The sequence below is a fragment of the Rattus norvegicus genome, chromosome 8, assembly GCF_036323735.1.
Source record: "Rattus norvegicus strain BN/NHsdMcwi chromosome 8, GRCr8, whole genome shotgun sequence".
NCBI lineage: Eukaryota > Metazoa > Chordata > Mammalia > Rodentia > Muridae > Rattus > Rattus norvegicus.
The window spans coordinates 64,046,969-64,070,076 of record NC_086026.1 but is presented as its reverse complement, the minus strand read 5'-3'; the positions used below and the strand labels follow the sequence as shown (position 1 = coordinate 64,070,076).

At 47.9% G+C, this 23,108-nt stretch overlaps 1 protein-coding gene across 1 annotated transcript; it reads right to left on the bottom strand.

The window, feature by feature from the left end:
• Positions 1-14,607: 14,607 nt before the first annotated feature.
• On the bottom strand, positions 14,608-22,646 carry Crabp1 (cellular retinoic acid binding protein 1). Its single transcript, NM_001105716.1, has 4 exons — positions 22,470-22,646; positions 21,784-21,962; positions 19,142-19,255; positions 14,608-14,892 (listed from the first exon to the last, which is right to left on the bottom strand). Exons 1-4 carry the CDS (start codon positions 22,537-22,539, stop codon positions 14,842-14,844), a joined length of 414 nt encoding a protein of 137 aa, NP_001099186.1. The 5' UTR covers positions 22,540-22,646; the 3' UTR covers positions 14,608-14,841.
• Between the last annotated feature and the right edge of the window lie 462 nt (positions 22,647-23,108).

Below are 23,108 nucleotides of genomic sequence, written 5' to 3'. Positions count from 1 at the left end.
TGGCTTTCTTAAGTGCCCTCTTCAGGCCTTTTGTGCCTGCCTTGTCTCGGAGAGGAGGAAGCACAGCCCCTGTGCAGGCTGGGGCTGCCCATGTGAGCTGGAGCGGGATGCTCACCCCTCGGCAGCAGCTGGCCTGCTGGATCATCTCATGCCACATCTGCAGCCACTTAGAGGCTGTGGGCCGGAAGGCCTCGGCTTGCAGCCCCAAGCCTAGGCTGCATGCCAGGGCACCGGCTTGCCACCTCTCTGACAGGACTGCTGCTGTGCCATGAGCTGCCCAACTCTCCAGTCCTCAGGAAACAACTTATACCCTAGCTACCACTGACCAAAGCCCCAGAGGTCCCCAGGGAAGAAGCTTTAGGTCCCCTGACTCTGTCAGCCACTGAAAGTTCTCTAAGTCCAGGAAGAGGGTGGGTGGGTGATGGACAAAGTTAGGGGTCTCTTCTCCACACTGCAGACCAACCCTGTTAAATTCAAAAGGTGGGGTGTGGGAAGTCGAATCGATTCCTCTGAAGTCGCATTGCTAGTAACAGGTGAGGCTCAGCCTAGGGTAGGATCGTGAGTCCAGCCCTGTTATAGCTCCATGGAGGATCTCCCATGCAGCTAGCTGCCCTTCCATCCAGTCCTGCCTTTTCTCTTGCCTCCCATGCCCTAGTCAGACTGCTGGAGCCCCTGTTACCCTGACTGTAAGGTGGGACTTCCCCACTATCTAAAAGGTTCTTTAGAAGCTTAAACTTGTTGATGACAGTAAAGTCTGGCACATTAAATGTGACTCCCACTTTTTGTTCTCTGGAATCACCAGAATTCCCACTCTTTCCCCTGTGCCCTCAAAGGCTGTGCAGATGCCCTGCATGTAAGCCCGGGAGCCAGGCTCTGGTTCAGGGATCCTTCTGGCCTGACATTCCAGTATCCATTCAACTCTCTGACTCAAGCTGGCTCACTAGTCCCTGCTATTAACATTTCCATGAATGCTGTCCATGCAATTTCCAAATTCTGAACAATTTCCCTCAGCAAGGGAGGGAAACGCCCTCCCGGGAAGCCTTTTGCTTCTCAGAGGGAGTGTCTTGTTCCTCTGGCAGGTGAATCTTTGCTTGCACATCAAGGCTCTGCACAGCCCCTGACGCCTGCCTCCCCAGTGTGGAGCTCTCTATAAGGAGCCAGCCTCACTGCCTCTCAGTCTTCTGTTTCTTTGTTTACAAGATAAATCTCCTAGGCAAGTGTCCTAGGCTTGGCCCTGGCCTTGGAGCCCTGTTCTCTGGAGTGAAAGCCATGTGACCCTTTTTGATCATATGATGCCACCCACGGCTGGTACTGAAGTCATTGATTGACCTTAGTGGCTTAATTTTGGATCATTTTTGCTATGGGACTCCTTGTGACCTCTAGTGTAGTGTATCCCCCTTACCTCCTGTAAGGTCGTGTGATTGGCTGATCTCTTGTTATCTATAGCAGTAGGGCTGGGTAAAAACTCCCCCAAGCCTCACCTCTTCTTCTGCTAATTCTGCTAGGTGCCAACTCCATGTTGGAAATAAACAGAAAGCTCTTGGCCCCTTCTCTCCCCAGGACCTCATCTCATAACATAGCAGATGATGTGGGGTACTCAAGTATATTGTCCCAGTTACTTACTACTTCAAAATTTGGTGACATAAAATAGTCCTGTGCTTTGGGAGCCTAAAACCGAGCAATTTGGTCAGGGCACTGGAGTGTATGTCTTTCCTTCTCTCTTATACCTTGATCTCAGCTGAGTGACCCTAATGGCTGGCAGTCACTTGAAGAATAGGGGCTGGGCTATGCTGGGCCGGGCGGGCTGCTGACTAGGCTCAGGCTGCATTATCTCCAAAGCACCCGCCTGTGGCCTCCCCTGGCTTCAGCATAGCTGGACTTTTTACAAGATGGGCATGTCCAAGAGTGTTGTCCCCCATGAATGAGGCAGGAGTCACTTACTGGGTATGAGTTCACCTCAGAGACAGCAAGCGTCACCTGTAGCACGCCCCAGCAGTCGTAAGGTAAGCCAGATCCAAGGACTGGGAACAGACTTTATTTCTCGATTGGGAGGAGATAGAAAAATGAACAAAGACATGCAGCCATGTCTTTAAGCTTCTGTAGAAGGTTGCCCAGAAGCACTTACCTTTGAGGTGAATTTTGAAGACAGTAGGATAGAGAATAGTCTGAGAGCAGAGGCGGCCTAGGCAGAGGGATCCATCCATTGGTGGTGCAACGGCCCAGGAAACAAGAGCGGATTGCGTCTAAATCAGTACACTAGACTTCGCAGAAGCGCTGCGACACCTCCCTGCTGTCCCCTTACTGGCCTTCCAGACCCGGCCAGGCCTCTGACTCCAGAGTGTCAGGTCTTGCTATGACTAGGGTTCTGGTGGCCAGTCACTCAGTCAAACACAATCTGGGTGGAGGCTGGTTGGCAGATTCACACACCAGCGGCCCTGGCTGGCCCCACCTGGCTTCCAGTACCCGAGGCACTGAGAGAGATGCTGCCCATGGGCTAGATTAAGCAGAGTGTGGCCCCATTTTCTCTCCACCCCTGGATTTAGAACCCCCCAGAGTGTGCTCAAAGTCTTGGTTTGGTTTTGCAAAGCATCAGAGTCTCCCTGGCGGTTGGCTTGAATCCCAGACATTTTTTTTCCATAAAGGCTAGTTTCTTTTGATTATAGACATAAAAATTCAGAGTCAGTTAAACAAAGGAGAAAATTATGGGTTCTTGTGACTGGGCTGTTCCAGGAGCAAGTCCTAGGGTCTAAGCAGAGCTAAATCTCTTTCTCTCCATTTCTGTTTTGTCGTTTGTCAATTGTTCCACTTTGGCTTCTTTTGTGGGCAGAGTCCTTGGTCACAAGTGATGGCCACACAGTTCTGGTCTTATTCTAATAGCTAGTGTACAGCTTGATAGCAAAAGGCAACCAAGCTCTTTCTAGAACTGGTCACGAAGCTGAGAACACCAACCGTATCAATTGTTAATGTCTAGTACAAGAGTTTCATATCCAGAAGGGGAAAGAAGGATAGCAAACCAGACACATTTTGGCTGCCAGAGACTCAGAGGTGCAGTTGTGCACTGCACAGGAGGAAGATAAAGTGGCTTTCATACAAAGGCAGCTCTGTAGACCAACGTGAAGCCCTGCAAAATCGGCCACACTTCTTTGTCTCCCTCTCCCTCCCTCTTCCTCTCCCCCACCCCCCTCCCCTCACAGTTGCTCCATGAAATGACTGGGATGAACTGTGACTCTGACTTGCACCCATAGAACTGTGACTCCTTTCTCCACCCTGGCTATGCAGCTGTCCGTTGTGATTTTTTACCTGTCTCCTTGTCTGGCTTTGGACCCTTTTCTGAGACTAGGGAGTATGTCGAACTGCCTCACAGACCAGGCAGAGGGCACATGTAGGTTGACTAGATTCCATGTGTGGGAAGTGAGTAGGTCAGTTATTGTGTCTGCCTCAGTATCATTACCCAAAGCATTCCCAAAGTGACCACAGAGGGATGGGGGCTCTGTCCATCCGCAGTCAGCTAGAATGGTCCATTCATCTCCTGCCTGCCTTGCCTTGCCTCATTCAGTTCTGGAGATGTCTCAAAGGAGACCTCAGATTGAACACCCTTAGCGCTAGCACTCAAGGCTGACTTTGGAGATCTGGAGTCTTCTCCAGGAGGCCTGGGCATGGAAAGATATCAATCTCTGTTTAGGCCTCCCCGAGGCTGCCAGGCAGCTGGCTGAGGGCTCAGTAAAAGTGCCTGATGAAAACCAGACTCCCGAGCACAGGGCTCTGGGTGAAACTGGATACCTGTCAACCTCAGCAGAAGAAATATATTGTGGAAGGGAGGCTGGGTGGCAGCTCAGAAGAGCTGGGCTAGGCTGTATGGCTGAGTTTTCCCTCTGAAAGACCCCCAGGAGCCTTACATGTCAGGCGATGACAGCTCTTCAGAACAGCAGTCCTGAGGGCGCCAGTGGGCACATCTCCCTCTCTACCAGTTCCTTTGTTTCTCTGCTTCTTTTCTGAAGATACAGGCCTGAATCACAACTTCAGTTCACATCATGAATTATTTAACATTCCTGATCCTCAGTTTTATCATCTGTAAAATGGGCCTGAAAATAGAACCTACTCAGTTGGACCAGGCTGGCCTTAAACTTAGAGAGATCAGCCTACCTCTGCTTCTCAAGTAAGGTTGCTTATTGGTATGTTTCTTCCTCTGAAAAGTAATTTGATAACACTAAACCATCAATATGGTCCTTGGCAACCAGAGCTAGGAGACTGTTTCATGTTTAACTACAGAGGTCAGGACTACTGGGTCTTCATTTAGCAGAGTCGAATCCCAACTGCTGTTCCTAGATTGGGAGACTTCCTGTGGGGGCCTCAGCGTCTCCTCTACAGAGTGGAATACTGACCATGCCAGGATGGTCAGGGATGCTGTGTATCTCACACAGGATGCAGACACCTTCAGATCCCAGCCCAGCCTCAGAACCTTGAACATTTTTATTATTTCTTTGGTTTTATTTAAATTATTTTTCAGTTGTATTTATTATTATATATGTTGTGTGTATGTGCGTGCATGCATGCGTGTGGGGGGGGTTGGGGAAGATGCATATGCCACGGTGCACATGTGAAGGCCTGAGGACATCTTTTAGGAGCAGGTTTTCCCCTTCACTGGGGGTTCTGGGGATCAAACACTGGTATTCAGCTTGCACAACAAGCACTTTTACCCACCTAGCTATCTTGCCTTCCCTGGTTCTATTTTAGAGACAGAATCTTGCTATGTACCCAGGCTGGCCTCAAACACAAGGTCCTGCCTCCCAAGTCCTGAGATGGCAGGTATGCGCCACCACACGCAGCCAGGGTCTCTTTGCTCTGCTCACTTTATCTCTTTATTGGTACCGGACCTGAACTCAGGCCTCAGGCACACGTCAGCAAGTGTTCTACCCCTGGCCACACTCCATCCCAGGATCTCTTTTTAAATCGAAAATCTGTCTTAAGTTGTGAAGGCAACATATATGTTTACGAGGAATGAACCCTACAATGTAAAATCAGAGTCAAATGGGCTCTTCTCAGAGGCAAATGCTGTGAATGGCTTTGTGTGTGGTTTCTAGGGCACGGGAACTTTCTGCCCCTGGGAAGCTCTGAGCAGATCATCTTTATTTTTTGTACCAAACTAAATCATCACTCTATTGAAAAAAAAATACACCATGGACATCTTCCCACATCAGTTTAAAACTGTCTACGTTACTCGGTCTGCGGAGAGCTCCAGCGTGTGGCCTGTGGTGGGGTCTGAGACCTTTTCCCGTTCCTGAACTTGGTGGTCCCTGGTGCTTCATATGCAGCCAGCCCAGCTTGGCAACCTTTCTCGAGCCCAGATGTGAAACCCGAGTTTCCAAGGGGGCCAGGGCAGCCAGAGCTCTGTGAACTGACCCACACCACCACATCCATTAAAGAAATAAATAAATAAACGCGCAGAGCTCAATCACATTTTTCTGAATCTATTCCTGCTCTCAATTTCATTCCCCAAACTCTGAAGAGTTCAGCCCTTCCCTCTTTCCCAGAGTTCTCACTTCTCATTATGGCTTTTCTAGGAGTTCATGATTCAATGGCTGCGTGCGTGCGTGCATGCATGTGTGTGGTTGTGCACATGGGTATTGAAGCACTTTTTGAAACCATTTTTTTTTAAAGGCTAGAATCTCCACATCCCATCTTCCTTACATGCAGCTGTTCTGCGGCTTTGGTCAAATTCCACTTTACAGAGCCCACCCTCCCTCAGCTCACCATAATTGATGAGTTTTCCTCCCTTATGGAAACACATAGCAGGATAAACGTGTAACCGTCATCTACTTTCGATTAAATAGAGTCCTCCAAGCATGGTAGGTAACTTTCCCAGATAGATAAATTGCCTAATCATCACTAATATAGCATATGATATTTACAGAACAATTACTTAATCATACACACCCCTCATCTGAGTTTAGGGGCTAAGCAGGGTCAGGCCTAGTAAGTTCATGGATGGGAAAATTTGTTCTTTGCCTAGAATTTATGCTTTAGTTTCCTAACAAAGATGGGAGCCTTGGTCCCACCACCCACGTGGTACCAGAGGTTTGATTGGAGGTGAGCACCGCCCATCCAGTCAAGTCATTTTGAGGCAGTTATTCTCAGAGGTCAGGACTGAGTCTCAAACAAATGTTCCCATGTCTATAGCACCCCGCCCCCTACACACACCCCAGCCTCCAAGCTTCAAAGGGGCTGACCAAAAACTGCCCAGGTTTTGGAAGACATGTCCATGAAGGACAGTCGAATGTGGTGTTGGCAACAGTGGGACGTTACTCAGTCTCGTCGTGGGTAGAAGAGAAAGGGAAAACGGAAGGACAAAGCCACTCAGCTTACTACAAACTGCCTCCTGGAGCCTAATACTTGGGCTTCTATCTTAAACTCATAATAAGTAGGTGCTTTCAGGGGCTGGGGATATCACGAGGTTGGCAGGGAACACACATAGAATATACAGAAAGCCCACCACTGGGGAAATGAAGGCAGGAAGCTCAGCAGTTCAAGGTTATCTTTGGCTATAGAGTGATTTAGAAGCTAGCTGGGTCACGTAAGACTGTGGCAAACAAATAACAAATGAAAAGGTTAGATGCCGCTGGTCCAGGCCGCTGGTCCTTGCCGCTTGGATGCTGTTCCTGTAGCTTGTGAGGCTGAGCTGAGGTAGGAAGATAACTTGAGCCCAGGAGTTAGGGGCTAGTCTGGGCAACACAGAAGTAGACAACTTGAACCAATTTCCTTTCTCTCTCTCTCTCTCTCTCTGTAATTTAACAATCAGATTTATCTCAGTAAACTTTCTTTTTTTGTTTTAAACACATAAAGAAGAATGAAGAACTCCCTCACTGAGAATCCCCTCCTAGCCCTATATTTTGGCTCCTTTTCTATTTATTTATGTATTTATTTAAAAATATTTTTTAAGACAGGGTCTCTCTGCCTAGTCCTGGCTGTCTGGCAGCCCTCCAACTCAGCTACCTACCAGCCCTGGGATTAAAGGCCTCAACCGCCTCACCAGGCTTATGTGTTTGTTTGTTTGTTTGTTTTTGAGACAAGGTTTAACATTATAGCCCAGACTGACCTCAAACAGCAATTCTCCTATCTCAACCTCCCAAGAGCTATAATTAGAGGTGTGGCCACCTTGCTAAGCTTGTATAATTGTCCCTAAACATCAGTATCTCTTTGGATTTTTTTTTTTTGAGGTACTCTGCCGAAGAATTAACCCAGAACCTAGCTGAGATTCTAGATATAGATACAAATTCACAGTGTGTGTGTGTGTGTGTGTGTGTGTGTGTGTGTGTGTGTGTGTGTGTGGTGTTGGGGATTGAACCTAGGGCCTTGCATATGACAGGCAAACACTCTGCCCCTGAGCTCTGTCTCTAGCTCACAATGTACCAATTATTCTAAATAATACTGAAGAAACAGAAACACCAAATCCAGACTGTGGAAGCTTGTCAGCACAACTGACCAGTATATCTCGAAAGAATGAGGAAGAAGATCAAGACAAAGCAGAGGGAAGCGAGAGATGGAGATTAATGGGACACGGCAGATGGTGGCGTGTGATTATTTCTATCCGGTTTGAACAAACAGGTAAAAGCAAGCCATGAGACAATCAAGCAAATGTAAATACTGGAAAGGTATTTGACGAGAGTAGGACTTGCTATTATTAGTAACGTTTAAGGTGCCATGGTAATGCAGCTATCTACTGTCAAGGGAACCTATAACTTTAGAGATACATACTGGAAGATAATAAGTGAAATCTTAAAATGTCTACAATTTGCTTAAAAATAACCCGGAAAGGAAGAAAGTAGATAAAGCAAGATTGGCCCCGATGATTGTAGAGCTGGCTGGCGGGCACGCAGGGAATCCTATGGTGTCTCTCTGCTTTTGTTATATTCAAAGATTTCAGCAATAGCCAGAAGAAATACCCTGACCTGAACAAGGACCTTAAGGACCAAGGACCACTAACTTCTCCTGGGTCCCGTCTGTTCACACCAGGAGATGCTTTAAAAGAGAAGAGGCTCTGATGCTCTGAGACAAACACAACTGCCCATGCAACTGAAGTCTTTGTAATCCCAGGTGATTGCAGATCCATGCTGATTTTCATTCTACCTAGCCCTTTGGGAACTCGATGAATATTAATTTTTACTCACTGACATCCTGCATTTCTTTTATCTTAGAGCGCAATTTCCTAGACATTGCATAGATGCAAGCGATGTTTTTTTCTTCTTTTTTTTTTTTTTCTGACAAGATCTAAGAACTTCCCTGACACTAATGGGTAGTTACAGCTAAGAATGGAGAAGGAAGGGAAAAATCCCTGGGGGTACTCCCCAAGGACAGGCGGCTCTGAAAAGAGTGGGTGGGGACCAGCGTGGGGAATGAAGGCTGCATTTGTAGATGTGCTACCCCACCTTTCCTTTGGTAGCATCCTGCCTGTATGCTATGAAACGTTGGCTACCATGGTGACAAAAGGATTTGAAGAGGAGGAGCTTGAGAAGGAGGTTAGAATATATGAATAAGGCTGTAACATCTATAAAATAGCTCAACATTACTTTCCCCCCTGCCTAGGATGTCTGCCTTAGTTAGTTTCAGCTATCAGGGGAAGTCTTAACTAGGGGACCACCCAGATCAGGTTATCCTGTGGTTGTATGTAAGGAATTGTCCTGTTGATTGAGAGTCCAGCCCCCCTGTGGGCAGTACAATCTCTGGGTAGGTGGGTTTGGGCTACATAAAAAGCTAGCTGAGCCTGAGAGGACCAGCAAGTAATATTTCTCCATGATTTCTGCTCCAGGCTCCTTCAGGCCTTCTGTTCCTTCAGCTCCCTGACTTCCCTCCGTGATGGGCTAAGGCCTGAAAGTGTTTCTTCCCCCAAGTTGCTTTAGGTCAGAGTGTTTATATTATAGCCTGGTGTCATTAGTCATCACGAATAAAAGGGTCTTAGATATTTTTGAGACAGGGTCTGGTCATGTAGAGCAGTCTGGCCTCTATTTGTGATCCTCAGTAGTGATGGGATTATGGGAGTGTAGCATCATGCTTGCCAACGTTCTTTATGGTGCATGGTGTATCAGTCAGCCTCGAACACGGTCAGCTGTGATTTCTGAAGCTGAAATTATCTGGGTAACTGACTGGTTTAAACAACAGAAGTCATTGTCTTCTTCTGAAACCACGTGCGTATGCGTGGAAAGAGAAGCAGGGTCTGCAGTGCCTACGTTTCTTGTCTGGAAACTCCTGAGAGTCTTCAGGCCATCTCCTCATGGTCCCAACATGGCTGCACCAGCTCTAAAGTTCACAACCTCACAGGAGTAAATAATCCCAAGGGCAATAAACAAATTAGTTTCTCAGGCTCTCCTCTCTCAGGAAGAAGTCTTTCCCCAAAGCAATTTGGCAGACTTCTCCTTGAGTCAGTAGGTAACATTGGGTCCTACGGTCAATATAGTCACAGTGCAGGATGGGAGAGTAAGATGTTTTTTCAAGTCTCTGCTGTGGGATTTGGGCACAGGATACAGGGGTTGAGAAAGACAAAGTCCATCAGTTTGGCATTTCCAGGTCTTCATGGTCCTGAGCAGAGTTTCCTATACAGTCTACACTTTTCAGTGGGACTGGCAGCTCTGCCTGATAGCGTGTGACACAGTCTAAAGCTATGTCTACCTGAGGGGATGTTTCCTGAATCTGTTTTTTCATTTCAGCCTCAGTTGCAGTGAGGATGTCCATTCTTGAAGGTTCGAGTCTCAGAAATGTTGGCTCTCCAGTCAATGATCCAGAGGATTTTTAGGCAAGCATTTCCCCAGCTCCATAGGGTACAAGGATGTATAAGCTGCCATTCCTAGATGCAGAATGGCACAATTCTTTGACAGAAACCTAGAAAACGTGGAATGACAGTATAGGGCCACAACAGAAAACAAGCGTAAGGCAGGCTCTCATCAGGAGTCCAGTGCAAAGGCCAACAGGAAAAGCTCCACTTCCGGGAGAAGGGGAAGAACCGCAAAGACAATACCCTAAGGCATGTAAATCTGGGGAGCTTTAGAGATTTGCACATCAAGACAAAAGGGTTTAACCCCAAACTACTCGGCAAGTTTATGACCCATACCCACCTGCCAACCATGCCAAGTATCATCGTTCTTTGGTTTAGTTTAGTTTAATTTAGCTTTGTTGAGTCATGGTTTCTCTCTGTAGCCCTGGCTGTCCTGGAACTCATTCTGTCGACCAGGCTGGCCTCAAACTCAGAGATCCACCTGCTCTGCCTCCCAAGCGCTGGCATTAAAGGTGTGGCCACCACTCCCCGGCCAGTGTTGTTTTTTAAAGGTTCACTTCTATTTTTTGTGTATGAATGTTCACCTGTGTGTATGTACATATGCACCACAAGCATTCTTGGTGCTCAGGAGGGAGGCCAGAAATAGACCTTGGGCCCCATAGAATTGGAGTTACAGATTATTTGAGCTGCCCTGTAGGTGCTGGGAACTGAACTGGGATCCTCTTACAAGAGATGGCTGAACTGCTGAGCCATCTCTCCAACCCTAACATCATTCTTTGACAGAAAGCAAGAAGTCAAGGCTCAGAGTAGTTAAACCATTTACACAGAGATTTTTTAGCCAACCTAGCGGTACCAACCCCACTTCACACCTGCCTACTTCCCTTCCCACTTCCATCCCCTTACCTGCTCAAACACTCTAATCTGGTTAGAGATAAAGTCATCTAACCGATACCTGGCCGACTGCTGCACACTATTTCTTCATTAGTGGTGACTGGCTCAAGGGTGGTCACTGGACCTAAACCAGTTGCATAAGGAAATGAGACCGGTGGTTGAAGTGGATTGACAGAGAGGCTTCCCGAGGCTGTGAGTTTGGTTGTTATTCTTGTGACTCTTCTCTGCTGAGAGCTTCTGCACTGTCAGGAGCTGAGGACTCAGTACTTTCCCTTAGAGAAACCTGAGCACTTTATGACTCTAACTCATGTAGGGTGCAATCACCCATTCAGATCTGATGTGTTCACGGTGGTGGCCATAGACTGCTTACTCATCTAAAATGTACAATTCAGTGGGTTTTGCTGTATAGAATTAGGCAACCACTACTGCGTTGGTTTTAAAACATATTTATCATTCCAAGAAGAAACTAGACCTGACCCTTCTCGCTTCTCCCAAATAGCTCCAGTCTTAGGCAACCACCGTGGACTTTGCACGTCCATGAACGTGTCTAACTTAGACATTTCCGTTCACATGGTCTGCTGTGAACTGCTTCTTTCACTTAGCGTACTGTTTTCTCTTCACCCATGTCAGAGACATGGCTGGGATCGGCTGTGGCTGGGTTTCCAATTGGCAGTGTGCCCAGAATTTGAAGTCAACTCTGATGAAAGACCTGTTCCTCTATTTTATCTGGTGAAGCCAAATCAGGGAGGAATTTGGATGCTAGAACAAAGAGTCTGGCCTTCCTGCTACAGACCCGGAGGTTGCTGAGCAAGATAGAGGCAAGTTTAGAATGCCATGTTTGGTGAGATTGTGCTCATGACAGTGATATTTTTATTTAGATTAAAATACCTTGTTGGTGGGTTCGGTGGGTAATGGTGCTTGCTGTGGAAGCCTGGCATCCCGAGTGCAATCTATGGAACCCATCCATGTAAGGGTGGAAGGCGAGAACCAACTTCCGAAAGTCCTCAGACCACCACATGGTTTTCACGCTCCTCCCAATATTAATACATCTTAAAGCAAGATTTACTCTTGTGTCTTGGCTTGTCTGATTGACTACTTTGTGGTACTATTTAGGAAAGGTTAGGAGGTGTCACTGGCGGTAGGCATTCCCCATCTGCCTCTGCTATTTGCCATTTGAGATGTGAGCTCTCGGCTTTTCCTGCCACCACACCGTTGCTCTGCCACCACAGACTCTAACCCTCTGAAAACATAAGCCCAATGAAACACTTTAGTTTTTAAGTTGCCTTGGTCATGTTTTATCATAGCTGTGGAAAAGTAACTATACACATAAATATTGTATGTCATTTGCAATACATTTATACCATCTGTCACAGTCTCAAAGGAAAGGAAAGGAAACCTGGACCTTTGTTTCCTCAAGAGAGGAGACTGGGGAAATATGGCATCCTACATCCCTATAGGACATCCCTATAGGTAGGTATTCCATAAGGGAATGAGAAACATTGTATCATTATCTGAAAAATGTAAAAACCAATTAATTATATTGTTAAACCAATGCTAGTCAAGAGATGCCGTCTTCAGCAGGTGTTCTGTGCCATCTACTGGTGCTCTTACCTCACCTTGTCACCCAAATGTCCCAACCCATGCCTGCTGGCTGTCAAACCAATGAGGGCTGTAGCCACCTTCACTCTGATTCACTCTTCGTCCCCTGTGAAGCTAATCTGAAAGAAGCATGTGCTTCATGTGACACATGGCGTTTATAAAAGACCACGATGGCAATAGCCAGAGTGAAGAACGGATCACCTTTCTGCAGGCAGCCCAGCCCTTATGGAGCAAATCCAGATGTGTAGAAAACAGCGACGCAGCGGGAACCCAGGAAGAGGAAGACACCAGTGTATGAGGCCTTGCTTAGCCCCTTCATGTTGGCTATGAGCAGCTAGTTCCTACTGGGCAGTGTTCTCATAATAGTCGAACACACAAGTCTCTAGTGTGGCCAGCTTACCACCACTCAGGGGAGTATGTTTCCTATCCATTGCATATCAATATGGGACCTGCCCATCTTCAAGGGACCTCCCCATGGGTCCCCAAAGAAGCTTGAGAGCAGCCCCTCCCCTGCAGCATTCTACTCTGTACCTCAGGGCACTGAGTATCGACTTGGACAGGGGCACAGGACACAGGTTAGCAAAGTGGAGGCGGTTGCATGTAGCCTGCACTCTCTGGCCCCAGGTGCATTGGAGTAGAGCAGGAAGGAAAATTGTATTAGGGACTTTAGGAGGTTCTGGGCATAAACACAGGCACACCACGACCCCAGAGACAAAAATGTAGCCCAGCATCAGGCTTCCTCCTGACTCTGACCCAGAATCTAGCCCAACTTGACACATCAACACCTGATGGCATAAGACCACAGGGAACAGTGTTTTAGGGAAAGCCATGAATGGCATCACAAGAGTGGGCTCATGGGGTTGGGGATTTAGCTCAGTGGTAGAGCGCTTATCTAGCAAGCGCAAGGCCCTGGGTTTGGTCCCCAGCTCTGGAAAAAAAAAAGGAAAAAGAAAAAAAAGAAGAAAAAAAAGAGAGTGGGCTCAGGACAGGCACAGGTTAATATCTTTGGAGACCCGTAGCCTCCTAGGAGCAAAGTGGAGCTTTGGGCAGAGAGTTATGCGGATTCCTGTAAATGTGTCCCTATTCACTCTTGGATGGGGCCCCTGGGCCTTGGGTGTCTGCCTCAGTACAGCTTGAGGGTCTCCTGGTCTTCTCTAGGTCCCAACACTCTGACCCAGTCTTGGTGAGAGCCCAGGGGCTTCAGGTGGGAAGACAAATACACCAGGTAAGTGAGCTCAGGGACAGGGAATGGGGTGTGGGGGAGGAAAGGGGTACAGACAAGGAAGCCGCTAAGACAGCAACCATCCTGGAAGGAAGTGGGCCCAGGGAAGCCAGATTTCCCTAGTCGCCTCTCTTTTTAAAGATTGCATTATGTATCTATCCCACGCTGGCCTTCAAACTTGCCATGTAGTTGAGTCTTGTTCCTCCTTCTCAGGACTGGTATTCCAGGCATTTCCCATTGAGCCCAGTTTATACAACACTGGGGCCCAAACCCAGGGCAAATACTCTACCAACTGATCTGCTGCCCAACCCCCAGCTTTTAGGGTGAAATTTACCTATTTTCAAAAGTAAACACTGGCATGTGTGACAGCTACTGTGTGCGTTTCCCCGCTGAGATCGTTGTCTGCCTAGCTATGGCCAGGAAGGAGTATCTTTGATGGGACCCCCTGTGTGGCCCTGATCACTGGTCCTCCACATTCCAGTGCCCATTGCACAATGGACAAAATGAATGGTGCTCAGCAAAGAGAGATCAGGATTCCTCTCCATGTTCAAACCCAAGTTTTCTACTGCACTGCCCTGGGGTCTGTCCATGTAATCCTGGTTGTCCTGGAACTCACTACATAGACCAGACTGACTTCAAACTCACAGAGATCCTCCTGCATATAATCTCTGAGTACTTTAATTAAGGCACTTACCACCACCATTATGTCTGACTTTTTTTTTTAAACGGTAGCAGTGTTCTTCATATTCCCACTGCGCCTGCAGGGCCCCTCCCTCAGGCTGCAACCCTCAAAGGTGTGTTGACCTCTCCTTCCCTGACTTTATTTGGGGGAGTGAGTCTCCCTCCGGTGTTAGAGTTTCAGAGGGCCTCATCTTCCTTTGCTGTCTCTCCTTGTCCTGGCCCTATAAGTGCACATACAAGCCGTCCCTTTCTTCTGTGCTCTCCTCTGTCTATTTTCCTACTAGGAGCCATCACTCATGACTAATTCGGCTTGTGCCGGCGGACGGATGCTCTGTGCATTATGGCTAGGTCAACAGGCCAAAGATGAAAACTCCACACGGGCCAACACAGCCCTTCTTTAACTCCCACGCTGAAACAGAACCAGCCGCCTCTCCAATAAAGAGCCTGGAGATGCATCCAAACAGTTTAATGACTGGTACAATCATGCAGATGCCAAACCAGGGATGCGGGAGGCAACAAGGGCCTGAGGGGAGGGTACTACAACATTGTCATAGGGAAAATGGGGTTGCCTAATATTCATGGGGGAGAGGTGTGTGGAGGAAAGACCCACTGGCAGTGCGGGACCACGACGTGCTCCTCGTGGGAACTTGTATCCTGCCATGAAAGCAGAACAAGCTGGCCACCTTTACTCCCGGACATAAATTCTTGTGCACACCACATCATCGGCGCCAAATGTCTGCCCAGAAAAGAAAAGGAAAACCAATCAAGACAGATGCCTGTGCAAAAATGTTTAAAGCATTTCACCAACGAAATGAGTAACTGCCCTGTTAATAACACTTCCTATTAGACACTAAATCTGCAGGAGTTTGTTGTGTGCTCATGCTAAGTGCTCTGGGCATGGGGAAGACATTCTGCTCTAAGCTCCCTCTCAGCAGAGAAGTAACTAGGGCATAGAATTATGCTATATACAGTTCTCCTTTGCTTCTAGAACCTATGACTGCTGGCCTAAGACGTGAATTTCCTGGCTTCGATTTTGAAGTGAGACTGATGGGAGATGAATGTCAGGTCGGCTATTTCTGAAGGGGCTTCTGTGTCCTTTCAAGTGACTGCAAGAGAGTGAAGGGCTTGGGCAGCTGCAGCCAGATTGATTGTGCATTGAAGAAAAGACAGAACTGCATTCCGGGAAGCAGCCATCTAGCCTGGGAGACAACAGCCTAATGTAAGGACAGCTTGCCCTCTGTACACGTGGGTTCTACACCTTCGCAGTCAACCAAGCACCGACTAAAAATATTCACTGCATACATCCTAAGCACGTACAACTGCTTTCCATGTTATTATTCCTTAGATGATATAGTATAACATGTTTGCATGGCACTTATATGGCATTGGGTATTATAAGTAAGCTAGGAGTGACTGTAACTTGGAACGAGGCAGGAGGCTGTATGTAGGCCAAAGGCTACGTAATTTTATATAAGGAACTTGAGCATTTAAGAGTTTGGTCTCTGCAGGGTTCCTGTAACAAACCCCCAAGGATGTGGAGGTATAGCTGTAATACTCGCCACCTTTAAACTAAAACACTCTTCTCAGATGCTAGAACAGAGCATTGACCTTCTGACATCAGTCTGCAACCACGGCTAGGCAAGTCTCTCCTCCCTCTCTTGGTCTGCTCAGGGTTGAGGGGAAGGGTGACTTCGAACAAGGTGATTCTGAGGGCTCTTTCCAGCTAAGACTCTATGACTCTTTGTTGGCTAGAGGGAGAATATAAATCCTTCCACAGATGGGAAGGAGTATTTTTCTTCTGGTGCCTGAAATGGCAGCACCTGTATAAGTAAGACGTCTCAAATTCCCCCAAATACCAATTACTCACAGCCCTGCTCTCCTGGGACTCTCACAGTCAGACACGGAAAGCTATGTGCAAAAAAAAAAAAAAAAAAAAAAGAAAGAAAGAAAGAAAAAAGAAAAGAAAGAAAGAAAGAAAAAGAAAAAGAAAAGAAAGGGACCCAAAAGGCTGGAAAGATGGCTCCAGTTAGGAGCACTGACTGCTCTTTCAGATGGGGTTTGAGTCCCAGCGCCTACATGGCAGCTCACAGGTGTCTGTTCCAGAGGCTCTAACACCCTCCTCTGGCCTTCACGGGCACTGGCACACATACTGTAAAAAGGCATACAACATGAAGGCAAAGCTCCCATATGCATAAAATACTAGTCAAACAAACAGAAACAAAGACAAAACCTCCCGGTTGGCAGCCTGGATGTGTGTATTTTTGTATGTTTGTGTTGAAAGGCCTTTGTCTTTCAGATTCCCCAAATGGCTGGCAAGTCAAGAGAAGCTACAACTATTGTGCTAAGGGTTTAAATATGACACTTTTTTTTTAGATTTTTTAAAAATCTATTTATCTCGTTATGTTGGGACTAGAGCCCAGGGTCTTGTCTGAAGTAGGCACATGTTCTATCAGTCCTATCATTTGATTTGAATGGAATGCATTTCAGATCCTTACACTTGGGGTCCTTAGTGACCAGAAGCTCTTGGGGTATTTGCTAAGGAATCACATATTCCCAAGAAATATTTCCTGCATATGATGATCATTAGGGAGTTCCGACAAGATGGGCAGTTTTAAGGGCTTTGTGTCTACCATCTTTCCCATTAGTGAGGAGTGCAGATATTCCTTGTCCTGGGCACGTGTTGGGGATTGGGATGGAATAGATTTCCCTTCATAAATCTACTTTTTAGATGTTTCTCCCTAAGAGGCATGCTAGTTTCCCAGAGTTCCTTGAGTGTACAGCCACATAGGTCTCAGGAGCTTACTCAGGCAATAAAAAAAAAAAAAAAGCTTCATGACATGGAAAGAAATCCCCACATTTCTAACTCCAATTGAGAAGCCCTTTCAGGCTCCCAGGGGATACGTTTATGCTTGCTCGGAGGTTCCAGAAGGAAACTCTACAGAGTATTCCACAGCAGTGTGAGGGAGTATGCTCGGTTTTCAAAGGAAGATGATTTACAGCCCATGGCAATTTACTGTTGGCTCTGGGGACACTTATTTCAACTAAACTAAAGTTACTTACCTCTCCTTACATGAAGATTACATCTCCCAACGTTTTAGATTTATTAACGATAATAACCCTTGAAACAAAAGCCCACATTTCACATCCCAGATGCCAAGAATTAATGCTTCCTTTGAGGCTTGTATATATGTTTGCTGAGCCAGGGAGGGATGAACTGCCGAGTGGGGGGGGGGGGGTAAGGGACAAAATGTGGTGGAGTTCCTCACTGACATTTAGCCTGGGACTCAAGCTTCTCAGTATTCCAGAGGTGACCAAACTCCCGATTTTTCTGTGTAAACTCAAATCCTACTTAACCCTTGGATAGACTTAAGAACTCTGTCATCATCTCCCCCTGCTACCTCTGGTCCCTACAAAATGTGTGTGCCCGTCTCCCTAGATTTCCAAGTCTCAGCCCCAAATTGCTCTCCTAGTCCATGAGGTAACCCTCGGCTGGAAACATTAGCTAGGTTGCAAATTAAGCCAGTCCTTTGTCCATGAAAGGAGAGCTGGTTAAATCATTCTAGCAAAGGACAAGAGGAGAGGAAGAGGGAGAGATCAAACAGCCTCAAAGTAACAGCTCAATTTAGGGTCTTCTTGCGGGCTAAACGTGTAATTTTAGGGCTGAAAGGAATCTCAGGGGCGGCGGTTCAATCTCTCCGTTAACAACAGGAGCTTTACACGGAGCTTGGGAAGAACAGAGAGGGCCCATGTCACGGTCACACGGAGTGTCTTTCCCCAGCAAACTTCTCAGGCTTCAGAAACTCTAGGGAGTGGGTCAGGGAGCCTCACAAGGGTGATGTTAACAGAATGCCTAATGGAGGACAAAGGATATAAGCTCTTGGGCACCCACGAGGGCCTTTTCTTTTTTCTAGCCCGGAGTGGGAGATATCAGTCAGTTTGGAAACACAGGGGAAGAAAGTAGGGGCTATTTTATCTCCCAGCTCCCCCATTTCCCCTGAATAAAACTGGAGGTGTGAATAAGTTAAACCCTTTGGGGTTTTGTTGGTTTTTTTTTTTGTTGTTTTTTTGGTTTTTTTTTGAGACAGGGTCTTGTTCTGTAGCCCCACATTGGCCCGGAACTCCTGACTTTCCTGCCTCAGCCTTCAGAATATTGTGTTACTGGAGTGGGTTTCTAGAACGGGGCAGACAATATGAAGGCTTTAAATGTGGCCTCCCCGGGTACGTTTTGCTGTGGGTATTTAAATGTTTAGTAGAGGCATGGACACATGCCTTTGATTTCAGTGCTAGGGAGGTAGACCCAGACAAATCTTTGAGTTGGAGGCCATCATGATTTACAAAATGAGGGCTACCCTGAAGAACCCTGCCTCAAAAATTACAAAACACACCCCCCCAACCAAAGGTTTCCACCTGCATACTTTTACATAATGCTTGCCTTCTCTGGTTCTAAAGAGCCCACCTTTCCACAACAGTAAGTCCAGACATTTCCAAAATGTCCTTGCCTGGCTCCTGGGGGCCTGTAGAATTTTTAAGACTGGAGTAAAGATATTCTATACGGCTTTGAATGCTGATGTGATAAGATTTTGGGAAACTTTACTAGCAAAATGGGTCATGGAGGGCAGGAGGAATCTCATTTTATATAAGCTCAGGGGGGTCTCACAGAGCCCCAGCATTCCAAGGCTAGCCAGAGGAGATTGGGTGTCCCCCACCACTGGGGTCGGCAAAGAACAGTTTGGACATAGGTCTGGCAGTCCAATCAATCTCGGATATGACCCTGCCCTCTCAGGTAACCCTCCCACCCCTTCCTGCCAACCATTTAACAATGATTTCCTTTGGTTGGAACTGTCCACCCAAGCTTTCTACCCACACTTTAATCTATGGCAGATGACTTTCTCAACCAGTGACCAGGGGGGACAGCACCTGTATGGCCCACCCCTGAGGATCACCATGGGAACCCTGGGATTGTCTCAGAGCCAAACAGCCCTTACCAGGATTAGCTCATCGTTGGCCAGCTCTCGGGTCCAGTAAGTTTTGGGGCCATCCCCCTCAAGAAGCGTCTGCGTGCAGTGAATCTTGTTCTCATTCTCCCAAGTGGGTAAACTCTGCAGGCAGGAAAACCATTAGTGATATTAATTACAGTCTCGGCAGCGGGAGGGGAGGAACACAAAGAACACCGGAGAATAACTGCCAAACAGAAAAGCAACACATGGTCTCTGTCAGCAGGGTACAGCATCTTCTCTGCTGAACCAGGTAAAGTACAATTCAGAGTGCTGGTCATGGATTTGTGGGGCATAGATACATCCGATATCACAGGCACACAGACACGCTGGAGCGGCAAAGCCTCAGACGTGCTTTGTGTCCCCGGGAATAAAATTCAGAGCACACAAACCATTCACTCCTATCAACACAGTGAACCTCTCCAACCAATTTGGACTTCAGTTACAGCCATTGAGTCATGTCCGAATCTGCTCTGGTGACCGGCAGATGAGAAGAGGGGTCCGTGGTCAGATTCTGGACAAACACCTTCCTTTCTCCGCATTCCTCATCAGAATGGCACACAGCCTGCTCTAGTAAACCGGGGTGTCTGTCTCTGTGGATAAAGATGTTCCCACTTTCCAGGCTACATTCTTCTAGAAATATCTTTTTAAAAAAAATCAAGCCAATTTGAAGGTTGGAGGCAAACAGGCCAAAGGGGGTGCCCCTATAGCTTCTCCAGTGCCTGCTCACAGCAAAGTGAGATACAGCTGGGCGGGGTGGCGCTCAATGTACGCATAATCACTTTTTAACTAACACATGGGACTCCTTCATTAGACAAGGGGTGGGGGAAGGGACGGAAATTTTTAAGCCCCACTCTCTCCTGGGTGTTACATGATTCTTTTGTTGTTCTTAAATCAGAAATTGCCCTCTCTGGCAGTCACCAGGGTTAGACAGCTCCAAATCGAGCCCTGCCTCTGGTCAAGCCAACTTCAGCAGACACCCTTCCTTCTCCACTCTGTTCTGTTTTATCCTTTTCCCTCCTCTGATGCTAAGGATAGAACCCAGGGCCCACCACATGTTAGGCACATGTTCTACCACTGGCTGTCTTCCAGCCAAGTCCTTTTCATTGGTTGGTTTTATTTTATTTTATTTTTTTGGTTTTGTTTTGCTGTTTTTTGTTTTCAAACAATGTGGTGACTTGAACCTCAGGTTTCATTAGCTTCAAGCAGGGATCAAATCTGATGGGCAAAGACTATTTTATGAGTGAGCCTGCAACTGGGGGATGTGTCTCTCGTCCTTCCAAATATGGTCACAATTGGATCAGGAAAGAGAAAAGAAGTAATTTCCCATTCTTTAGAATGTTGCTATATTACAAAATAAAAAATTCTCCGCTACATAGGTCTGGCTAATCTCTGAGCTCACAGAGATCTGTCTGTCTCTGCTTTGGAGTGCTGGGATTAAGGGAACGTGCCACAGTATTTGGCTTCATTTGTAAATATTTTTAGAACACTGGAAAAGCTGGATATGGTGACCCTGTGATACCAGCTAGCTCTTGGAGGAAACAGGAGGATTGAAGCAACTTGCATCCAGCCTGGGCTACAGAGTGAGATCCTGTCTCAAACAACCAACTAAACAAGAAAATAAAATGCACAAAACAAAACCACAGGACCCATGATGGAGAAAGGGGACATCCTTCTTAAACAAGACAGCACAGCATGTGTTTGAAATAAGAAAGGGATGTGAAGTCATTAGCTCTGGAGTGCTCCCTCAGCCTTTGCCTCGTGTCTCAGGAAGCAAAACAAAACAAAATGAAAACAACAAAACAAACAAACAAAACAACAACAACAAAACTCTTCTCTTGCTTGTTGGATCGGGTGGATAACCTGTAATCCCAGAACTCCAGGGAATGAGGCCGGAGCATCTGGAGTTCGAGGTCACCAGGCTAGCCTAGTCAGGGCTACATAGCAAGCCCGACTTAGACTTATTATAAATCTCTGTTCTCTCTTCCCTCTTTCTTCTCTCTCCCCTCTCCCTCTCCCTCTCCCTCCTTCCTCTCTCTAACCCTCCTTCCCCTTCTCTCTTCCCCTCTCCCTCCTTCCCTCCTTCTCTACCCCTCTTTCCCTACCCACCTCTTTCTGTCTTTCTCCCTGAGGACTTTGAAGGGACAATAGTACATTGTCTGAACTAGAACATTCGTTGCTTTTACTTTTGGAAGAATTTCGCCATTCCCTTAAAGACCTCGGTTGAACGCGGAAGGGCAGGAAGAGGTGACCAGTACGATCTGGGCTGTGCAATTGGATCCAAATAGTTCCCCCTACAGTCCAGGGACCCAGAGGGCGGGACGCTAGATCAGCCACTCCACCTATGACAGGTAACTCGGTAGCTGCGGTCCCAGGAACCTCTACCCACGCTGCCAGAGCTAGCGCTGAAGGCGCTGCTAGCGTAGCACTAACCACCGCAAGGACATCACAGCCACCCAGAGCTCAAAGCGCGCGCCTCTTGGCGCTTGGGGATTAGTATGAGAGGAACCGGAGTAGGGCTTTCTCCTGAGCCTAGGACCATCAGGTCACACAGACTTCCCGTGACACACCCTGCAACGGGTCAAGGGTTTTAAGGGGTACCCGGGAAGGAGGTGCGGTCTCCGGGGCCTCACCCTGCACTTGCGTCCGTCCACCGTCTCCTCCTCGAAGCCCTCTCCGACCTTGAAGTTGATCTCCGTGGTGCGCACCGTAGTGGATGTCTTGATGTAGAACTGATCCCCGTCCTGGCGGATCTCCACGTGCGGCTTGGACGCAGCCGCCACTGCCACCTTCCTCAGCATGGCGTTCACACCTGCGCAAGGAAACACAGGCTCCGGTCGCCGGTCCTCACCCTCTGGTCGCCCACCCCCCACCCCCAGACCTGTTTGGCACTTCCTAAATCCTCTGGCTTTAGACGGGGTTCTTAAATTAGTTCCATTTGTCTCTGTCCTCCCCTGGGTTTTTTGAGAAGAGAAACTGAGGCTCAAAGACCGCAAGTGGCTTTCCTGAGTTACCCAGTGCTTTCATAGGACGGTCTGGTCTCAAAGACGCCCCGGTGTAAAGTCCCTGCTCCTCATTGTGATCTAGCACGAGATAAAGATGGAACCGTCGAGAAAGGCGCCAAATGTCCAGCAAACGTTGGTTTAACCCCTTGGGTCCGGAGCCCGCTCTCCTCTACGATCCGGATTTGGATCCGAGAAACAGATTCACCACTCCATTGACTCCCTCCTGCCTCAACCTCCCCAGGCCACCCTCTCTGAGACCCCAGCGCCTTGCAGCGGCTTCTAATAGACCCGGCATCCCCTCCGCACCAGCTTACCCAGAGCCTTGAGGAGCTCGTCGAAATTCTCGCTGCTGCGCATCTTCCAGGTACCGGCGAAGTTGGGCATGGTGGCGGTGGTGTTGGCGGTAGCGGCGGTAGTGGCGGCGCGAAGGCAGCGGCAGGCACCCACCTCTGCTGAGGAGCGGTCGCACGCGGCGTTGCAGAGAGAGAGACTGGCGTTCTGCGCCCAGCCGCAAGCGCCTTGAGTCACTAGGGTACCCCCCCCCCCCGCGCGCCCTTCTGGGGCCCCGCCCTCAGGTCCCGCCCCTGCCCTGCGCGCGCGCCGGGCGGGGGGTAGCCCACGAGGGGTGAGCCTGACTCCCCGCCCTAAGGCGCCCATCACCATTCCTCATCTTTCCAGCCGCCAGTGATGCAGCTTGGAATCTGCTCTCCCTGGTGCCTCCTCCACCACGCCGCCCACATCCTGTTTTAAACTGGGTGGTGGGAGAGGGTTTAATGAAGCCAGGTGGTCCGGGAGGAGATACGTGAAGCTAGCTAGATAGTGGGGATTCAGGAATCACGACATCATTTCTCTACTTTTGCCTATGTTTGAAAATATCTGTGAGTGGTAAGGCCGTAGGGATGGAAGCCACTTTCTTCCCACCCATACTTCCTGGCTGCCACTAACCAGTCCAG